The 10042-nt window shown below is 43.3% G+C and overlaps 1 protein-coding gene across 1 annotated transcript; it reads right to left on the bottom strand.

The window, feature by feature from the left end:
- Positions 1–697: 697 nt before the first annotated feature.
- On the bottom strand, positions 698–2691 carry LOC148070023 (guanylate cyclase activator 2B-like). Its single transcript, XM_087801134.1, has 3 exons — positions 2614–2691; positions 1119–1305; positions 698–1046 (listed from the first exon to the last, which is right to left on the bottom strand). Exons 1-3 carry the CDS (start codon positions 2680–2682, stop codon positions 988–990), a joined length of 315 nt encoding a protein of 104 aa, XP_087657260.1. The 5' UTR covers positions 2683–2691; the 3' UTR covers positions 698–987.
- Positions 2692–10042: the final 7351 nt, after the last annotated feature.

Below are 10042 nucleotides of genomic sequence, written 5' to 3'. Positions count from 1 at the left end.
TGAAGGCCTATGTGTGAAATGCACGGCCCGCCACTGGTATCTATCTACGATAGACTCTTTGGTGTTTGTTTTATTTCTCACAAAACACATTTATTCACCCAGAAACCATCTCTGCTGCTTGTGTCTTTTTCTGTCAAGGTCATTTCAAGAGGTGTAACCTTTCGTGGCGAAATCGCCGAGGATCTTTTGTAAATGAGAATCGGGTGATAAGATAATCGGGGGGGCACCAGAAGGAGGTCATGGGTTCAGTGGATAAGGATGTTAAGAGGAACAGTAGATTGACCTTCTGTGGCTCCATGAAGACAACAAGAAGATCACGGTTAGAAGATAAGCTTCGCTTCCATGTTGAGCTCTACACAGTTGTGTGTGTTTGTAACATGTCGTTGTGTGTTCATTGAAGGTAGAATTCAATTTACGAAAGTAGAAATTCACTGTAAGTCACAGAAGAAACATGAATATAATCACATCAAGAGGGTTGGGCCTGGAGCGCTCACACAACCACTCCTCACTCACGCCTGCAAACAAACCTTAGTCAGCGACTGACCGTGATTTGAACTCCACGAAAGTTTGAGCCGAAGCTTCAGCCAGGAATCAAACCCGGGACCTTCTCGTGTGAAGCTCACACTCCAAATAAACCCATCCTAGAACTTTATTTTCATCTTAACCCATTCACAAAAACGGTTTTAGTCGTTAAAAAGACATTTTGAGAACATTTTATTCAAGTTTATGAAGAAACAAGGAAAGAGAAACTTCTTTACAACACGTACACAGAGCTCAACGACCAGGAAATGTAACTCCAAACACACTTAATATCCTAGAAAGTCACGTAACAGTTTACACAAAACAAAAAACACTTTATCTTTATCACAAAATCTTTAAATCGGGCTTATTGTTTTGGTTCATTTAAGTTTGAATACAAAGCAGGAAGTGAGGAAAAGGTGACATTCCACAGGAAATGTGGATGAAAATCAGTTTAAAAAGTGTTTTTTAACATCCAGTGCAGGCGGCGAAGGCACAGATCTCGCAGATGTCCATCGGAACCATGGCTGTCGGAGAAAAACACTCGTTACCATGATATTGTCATGACTTCCGATGTATTGTTGACGTCAGACTCTCACCGAGGCGAGACACGGAGGCGGAGGATCCTCGCTCGTCGCACAGAGGCTTCACCTCCAGGGGCAGCAGAGGGTCGTCGCACAGGGACGAGCTGCTCATCTTCAGGCGAGGGTTCTGGGATCCGGATCGGAACTCTGCCAGCTTCTGGAGCCTCTTCACGGCCTCCAGAGGGAAAGACAGACCGTTTTCCTGGGAAACGATGGGTTGGTGGAGTTGAGTGAGAGCAGGTTTGGAAACACATGTGATATCAAATGTAGAATGAAGACGACATTTCTGCACCGTCGGTCATTAATTATTAATAAACTTGATACTCAAATGTTTTGTTTTGTGACTCCATTATAACTAGTGTATAAAATATATGTTTCTTTATTATTTTGCAATTATTATATATTACACATTATTAACTTCCTAATTCATACATCAATATTTGTAAATTTTATTCAAGGTTTACTTAATAAATACAAGTAATGCATTTTACTCCGTAAATGTTATTGATTTTATATATATATATATATATTTATTCTATTTAGTTTAATTCTTTAATTATTTTCACAATATATATGTATATATATATATATATATATGTATATATATATATATATATAGTATATATATATATATATACATTTATATATATATATATATATATGTATATATATATATATATATATATATATATATATATATATATATATATATATATATATATATATACATATATATTGTGAAAATAATTAAAGAATTAAACTAAATAGAATAAATATATATATATATAAAATCAATAACATTTACGGAGTAAAATGCATTACTTGTATATATATATATATATATATATGTATATATATATATATATATTACAAGTACTGTGTTTTGTTTTTGTTGTTGTGTTGTTGATTTCTTGTGTGTGAATCCTAATAACATATATGTAATAATTTACAGTATAAAATAGTAAATTAAAATATGTAGATATATACACATTGATGTATTTACTATAATTGATGCTAGTAATAATGATTTGTAATAAGTAATTTATTGTGTTTCAAATAATAAACATAAATAAAAATGAGTTTATATATTATTTAATAATGTCATTTTAATATATAAATATATATATATATAGTTAAATTACATTATTAATTAATGTATAAACTAAGTTCTATTTATATTTATTATTTTATACATATATTTGTTTACTATTTGAAAATTGTAATAATAAAGTAATAATCATTTTTAATAAGTAATTTCTTGTGTATTTCCTCACTATTTTGTCATGAGATGTTTAAAAAACCTTTAATGGAATGTTAACAAAGTTTACAAAGTGTTTTGCGGAAGGAAAGTTCCTTCTAGAATCTACTTAAAATAGTAATTTCTTGTCATTTTTACATGATTAATCGTGTGCTTCACATGTTTTAAATCACCATAATCCAATGAATATAAAATAAATGTAATCTGTAATACTTCTCTGCAGCTCCAGAACCTTCTAGAAACTCCACTTACTTTGACCCAGACAGCTTCAGAGGACCAGGCCAGGACCAGCACGGCGACGATGGCGAGCGCAGCCTTCATGGTGACGGCAGTTTTCATCTCTTCTTCTTGTGGTTTCCTGGTCTGACGTGTCGGCTTTTAAAGACTCGAGTGGTCATGTGGTCACAGGTGTCGAGCGAGTGGACAAAGTTTTCTCACAGGTTAATGAGTAGGTATTTCTTTTTACAAGGTTATAAACATGAATTCATAAATCTCGCTCCTTGCAGAACCGGATCACTTGTGTCGGGTTAAATAATGACCACGTGCTGCGCTGATGATGATGGAGAGCCGGCAGCTTCATTGTGAGAACGCAAGCTTGACAAACAGCCTTTGTTGACTCTGACCCAGAGGATCCTGCTCTCAGACGCCAGCCAGAAACACCAGGAAACCAGAGATCAGGTGAGTTAGGTTCCTTAAATCTGTCCGAGAAAGTAAAGGCTTAGTTAGAGAAGTGAGGACCTTCAAAAGAGTCAAGTAGAAAAATCAGTGTGCAGACCTCCCCCAAGTCGCTCATTTCCACCTACATTGTGAATTTTCTTGAGAAAGAAATAAGGTCCCCGACTCATTTATTTATCATCAACGTCTGTGTTTTTGGACTGTGGGAGGAAACCGGAGTGCCCCTAAAGTGTAATATCTTCAAAAGAGTCAAGTAGAAAAATCACTCAGAGAGGGCAGACCTCCCGGAAGTCGCTTATTTCCACCTACATTGTGAGGGTAACCACTTAGCAACCAATACCTTTTTCAGCATTTGAAATATCTAGTAGCAATGACATAGAGTTACAGACTTCAGTCGCACAACATACACAGCATGCAAAGAAGACAAGTACCTACCTACCTACCTACCTACCTACCTACCTACCTACCTACCTACCTACCTACCTACCTACCTACCTACCTACCTACCTACCTACCTACCTACCTACCTACCTACCTACCTACCTACCTACCTACCTACCTACCTGCGTGTCTGCCTGCCCGCCTGTCTGCCCGCCTGACTGCCTACCTACCTACCTACCTACCTACCTACCTACCTACCTACCTACCTACCTACCTACCTACCTACCTACCTACCTACCTACCTACCTACCTACCTACCTACCTACCTACCTACCTACCTACCTACCTACCTACCTACCTACCTACCTACCTACCTACCTACCTACCTACCTACCTACCTACCTACCTACCTACCTACCTACCTACCTACCTACCTACCTACCTACCTACCTACCTACCTACCTACCTACCTACCTACCTACCTACCTACCTACCTACCTACCTACCTACCTACCTACCTACCTACCTACCTACCTACCTACCTACCTACCTACCTACCTACCTACCTACCTACCTACCTACCTACCTACCTACCTACCTACCTACCTACCTACCTACCTACCTACCTACCTACCTACCTACCTACCTACCTACCTACCTACCTACCTACCTACTTGCCTGCCTGCATGCCTGCCTGCCTGCCTGCCTGCCTGCCCGCCTGCCCGCCCGACTGTCTACTTACCTACCTACCTACCTACCTATCTACCTACCTACCTACCTATCTACCTACCTACCCACCCACCCACCCACCTACCTACCTACCTACCTACCTACCTACCTACCTACCTACCTACCTACCTACCTACCTACCTACCTACCTACCTACCTACCTGCCTGCCTGCCTGCCTGCCTGCCTGCCTGCCTGCCTGCCTGCCTGCCTGCCTGCCTGCCTGCCTGCCTGCCTGCCTACTACCTACCTACCTACCTACCTACCTACCTACCTACCTACCTACCTACCTACCTACCTACCTACCTACCTACCTACCTACCTACCTACCTACCTACCTACCTGCCTGCCTGCCTGCCTGCCTGCCTGCCTGACTGCCTGCCTGCCTGCCTGCCTGCCTGACTGCCTGCCTGCCTGATGATGTCTGGATCATAACTCAATGCACGACACAAAACAAACATTTCCTGGACGTTTCATTGAATTCTGAAATAACAGCAGAGTTAATAACCTGTTTCCATTCAACCAAAAAGCGAGTTACACTATTTTCAATTTCAGTAGTTATTTCCAGGTTTGTGTGTGAGTCGGACGTGTGACCTTGTGCGAAGGGTATTGCTGTCTAATTGACTCCGGCAATGATTGACAGCCAGCAGAGTCTAATGAGGTTGTTAAGTGCGATTCTTCATGCGAAACCAGCGTATCAGGAATTTCATCTTCGCGCTTGTTGTCGACTGAGTGAAGGCTTTGATGCTAGTTGGGCCGGCGGGACCGAATGCAGATGAGGACACCGAGCCCGGCCGACTCCCGACGGTGGGGATGAAAATTAAAAATAAAAACGAATAATGATTATAACTCCTGCCGAGGTTTTTCACAAAATAAAATCAATTTGAATGAATACTTCAGGGAAGGTTGAGGATACATCAAGGAACAGATGATTATATTTTGCTGCTGGTTCTGGATCTGGATTCGTGACTTATTGGAACATTCGTCAGTCACTCTCTGTGGTGCAGATGAAAGTTGCCGAACAGATCGTGATGCAACAGAAAACATTGAGTATCGATCAAATAAAGGTGGGACCTGATACTGTGTGTAGACTAGTAAGAAGACTGTTTGTAACTCAATGTCATTACAGCTGTTTTATTTTGGTTTTATTTTCTCTTCTCACTTCCTGTTCTCTTCTTTCCCATTTCCCCAGTCTACTAGTGACACATCAAGACATCTTCCTCAACGACACAAACTCTTCCCGCAATGGTTTGTAGTCGTTTTTCTTGCTTCCCTTCTGTCTTTATCAGCGATTGTTCCGATCTTTGTGTTTTATTTCCTGTTATCAGATTCCCTGTTGTTTCCTGATTCGATTGGACTCTGGTTTTCTTTCGTAAATTTATTATTATTTGTTTATTCCTTTTGTAAAAGTCGTCTGCCGGCGTCACTGACCTGTACTTCCGTCTTGAATATATATCGTGACACGTACTGTCAAGATGGTAGTAACATGAGCGTGGAGACGGTTTTATTTTCGGCAACAAATCAAACACAGACAATTTAACATCACGAATCACTTACGGATCAATAATTCACAGCGACCACTTTCTGTTCCTCCCTGGACTCTTCTGACAGAATGTACCGTCAAGTCTGTTACAGTGGAAACGTTTGTAGCCATTTTTAGTAAAAACGCTTCAAGAAAAGATTGTAAAAATAAAGAAAAAGTACCTTTTTTTCCCACTGGAAATGTTACTAAAGGTTTTTGATCATCCAGATTTTTTACATAGATTCAAAAAGTAGATTTGAAAAATGTTGATTCTCAAGCCTGGAGTTTATCATATCATCTGCAAATCGGATCTACCTTTAGAAACTAGTTTAAAATACACACTTGTTGAATGTCATTCAACTATTAATATTAAGGAGCTGATTATCTTTGGACCAACAACCTGATGAACTTTAGACGACGATGACCAAATTACTCACGGAGCAAAAACCAAATCATAACTGGGTCCAGATGATAAAGGAAGTCATAATCTAATAACTATGACTTACAGCAAGAAAAGTAAGTAGAGTAAGTAAGTAATTTATAATTGTAGAGAGTTTTTCTAGACCAGGGTCACAAAGCGCTTCAACAATCAAAAACAATACACAATAAAATATATACTTTAAAAGATCAAGACAACATAAGACAAACACAGGAGTCTCATAAAATCAGGGAAAAGCACAAATAAAAGTGTCTTCAGATGTTTCTTGAAGGAGTCAGTAGATCATCAAACACAGAGATGGTTCCAAAGCTTAGGAGCAACAGTCTGGAAGGATTTCTCTCCTCTGTTCCTGAGTCGTGTTCAGGAACCATCAGTAGATTCTGATCCACAGACCTCAGAGCCCGAGCTGGGGTGTAAGGCTGGATCAGATCACTGATGGAAGGTCTGATCATGAATAGATCTGAAAGTAAGAACCAGAATTTTAAAGTTGATCCTGAAAGAAACTGGCAGCCAGTGAAGAGTTTTAAGGATCGGAGAAATGTGAGTTCTTCTACTAGAGCGACAGAGAAGTCAAACTAAAGAAAAACTTTTTTTTTCATTCAAATAATGCAAACGTTGACTACCAAAGATCTGTAAAAGATGGAAACATACAGTAAATATATAACAATCTAATTGCATTTTTTTTAAATCACTTTTTAAAGAAAAATTCACACGACTACTCTGTTTTTATCTCAATAAATATTCTTCACCACTGTTAAAATCTCACAACCAAAAAAAAAAGTTTATCATTTCAATTGAGTCACTTCTTTCAGCATCACTGCTTTAGTCAAATCAAAAGAAGACGACAAAAAAATGCTCAATTTATAGAAATGAACGTGTGAAGAAAGAGTTTTAAATTCTCATTATTTCGACAAAATTCCCCTCAAAGTGTATTTAAAAAGAACAAACACAAACTCCTGATCAGGCAGTAAAGAGGAGGATGAACCGTGTGAGTCGTCTGTCGCAGACGGTTTATGAGAGAAAGTCCGGACGTTGTGTTGTGCGACAGGATGTTGTGTTGTGCGACAGGACGTGGTGTTGTGCGACAGGATGTTGTGTTGTGTGACAGGACGTTGTGTTGTGCGACAGGACGTTGTGTTGTGCGACAGGACGTTATGTTGTGCGACAGGACGTTGTGTTGTGCGACAGGACGTTGTGTTGTGCGACAGGACGTTGTGTTGTGCGACAGGATGTTGTGTTGTGCGACAGGACGTTGTGTTGTGCGACAGGACGTTGTGTTGTGCGACAGGATGTTGTGTTGTGCGACAGGACGTTGTGTTGTGCGACAGTACGTTGTGTTGTGCGACAGGACGTTGTGTTGTGCGACAGGACGTTGTGTTGTGCGACAGGACGTTGTGTTGTGCGACAGGATGTTGTGTTGTGCGACAGGACGTTGTGTTGTGCGACAGGACGTTGTGTTGTGCGACAGGACGTTGTGTTGTGCGACAGGATGTTGTGTTGTGCGACAGGACGTTGTGTTGTGCGACAGGACGTTGTGTTGTGCGACAGGACGTTGTGTTGTGCGACAGGACGTTGTGTTGTGCGACAGGACGTTGTGTTGTGCGACAGGATGTTGTGTTGTGCGACAGGACGTTGTGTTGTGCGACAGGACGTTGTGTTGTGCGACAGGACGTTGTGTTGTGCGACAGGACGTTGTGTTGAGCGACAGGATGTTGTGTTGTGCGACAGGACGTTGTGTTGTGCGACAGGACGTTGTGTTGTGCGACAGGACGTTGTGTTGTGCGACAGGACGTTGTGTTGTGCGACAGGACGTTGTGTTGTGCGACAGGACGTTGTGTTGTGCGACAGGACGTTGTGTTGTGCGACAGGACGTTGTGTTGTGCGACAGGACGTTGTGTTGTGCGACAGGACGTTGTGTTGTGCGACAGGACGTTGTGTTGTGCGACAGGACGTTGTGTTGTGCGACAGGACGTTGTGTTGTGCGACAGGACGTTGTGTTGTGCGACAGGACGTTGTGTTGTGCGACAGGACGTTGTGTTGTGCGACAGGACGTTGTGTTGTGCGACAGGACGTTGTGTTGTGCGACAGGACGTTGTGTTGTGCGACAGGCAGGGTGTTGTGCGACAGGACGTTGTGTTGTGCGACAGGACGTTGTGTTGTGCGACAGGACGTTGTGTTGTGCGACAGGACGTTGTGTTGTGCGACAGGACGTTGTGTTGTGCGACAGGATGTTGTGTTGTGCGACAACTGTGTGCGACAGGACGTTGTGTTGTGCGACAGGATGTTGTGTTGTGCGACAACTGTGTGCGACAGGACGTTGTGTTGTGCGACAGGACGTTGTGTTGTGCGACAGGACGTTGTGTTGTGCGACAGGACGTTGTGTTGTGCGACAGGACGTTGTGTTGTGCGACAGGACGTTGTGTTGTGCGACAGGACGTTGTGTTGTGCGACAGGACGTTGTGTTGTGCGACAGGATGTTGTGTTGTGCGACAGGACGTTGTGTTGTGCGACAGGACGTTGTGTTGTGCGACAGGACGTTATGTTGTGCGACAGGACGTTGTGTTGTGCGACAGGACGTTGTGTTGTGCGACAGGACGTTGTGTTGTGCGACAGGACGTTGTGTTGTGCGACAGGACGTTGTGTTGTGCGACAGGACGTTGTGTTGTGCGACAGGACGTTGTGTTGTGCGACAGGACGTTGTGTTGTGCGACAGGACGTTGTGTTGTGCGACAGGACGTTGTGTTGTGCGACAGGACGTTGTGTTGTGCGACAGGACGTTGTGTTGTGCGACAGGACGTTGTGTTGTGCGACAGGACGTTGTGTTGTGCGACAGGACGTTATGTTGTGCGACAGAACGTTGTGTTGTGCGACAGGACGTTGTGTTGTGCGACAGGACGTTGTGTTGTGCGACAGGACGTTGTGTTGTGCGACAGGACGTTGTGTTGTGCGACAGGACGTTGTGTTGTGCGACAGGACGTTGTGTTGTGCGACAGAACGTTGTGTTGTGCGACAGGACGTTGTGTTGTGCGACAGGACGTTGTGTTGTGCGACAGGACGCTGTGTTGTGCGACAGGACGTTGTGTTGTGCGACAGGACGTTGTGTTGTGCGACAGGACGTTGTGTTGTGCGACAGGACGTTGTGTCGTGCGACAGGACGTTGTGTTGTGCGACAGGACGTTGTGTTGTGCGACAGGACGTTGTGTTGTGCGACAGGACGTTGTGTTGTGCGACAGGACGTTGTGTTGTGCGACAGGATGTTGTGTTGTGTGACAGGACGTTGTGTTGTGCGACAGGACGTTGTGTTGTGCGACAGGATGTTGTGTTGTGCGACAGGACGTTGTGTTGTGCGACAGGATGTTGTGTTGTGCGACAGGACGTTGTGTTGTGCGACAGGACGTTGTGTTGTGCGACAGGACGTTGTGTTGTGCGACAGGACGTTGTGTTGTGCGACAGGACGTTGTGTTGTGCGACAGGACGTTGTGTTGTGCGACAGGACGTTGTGTTGTGCGACAGGACGTTGTGTTGTGCGACAGGACGTTGTGTTGTGCGACAGGACGTTGTGTTGTGCGACAGGATGTTGTGTTGTGCGACAGGATGTTGTGTCGACGATGTGTCGTGTCACCTGGGAGGAGACGAACCTTCTCTCTGCTCTCAACACTGGCACTGATGTAGTGTCGCCGTGTCAAGGGTTGTGAGAAAAGACGTTTGTCACGACAGGTAAGATTAACGACGACCACTTACCTGGACGTGGAAGTCAATGATCAGCTCGAGGGTGAAAAGAGTTTCCTCCGGCATGTTTGTGGCGCCTCGTCCCACAGTACAGTCGAGAGGGCGAGTCAATATTGATCACTTTCAAGCAGAACCCCATTGAAATCAGACCGAACAGGACGACGATGAAAACACCAGCAGAATGAGAGCGAAAAGTTCTGGTCAGATC

The sequence above is a fragment of the Callionymus lyra genome, chromosome 10 (assembly GCF_982586985.1).
Source record: "Callionymus lyra chromosome 10, fCalLyr1.hap1.1, whole genome shotgun sequence".
NCBI lineage: Eukaryota > Metazoa > Chordata > Actinopteri > Syngnathiformes > Callionymidae > Callionymus > Callionymus lyra.
The sequence above is the reverse complement of the archived record's forward strand: the minus strand, read 5'-3'. Positions and strand labels throughout refer to the sequence as shown.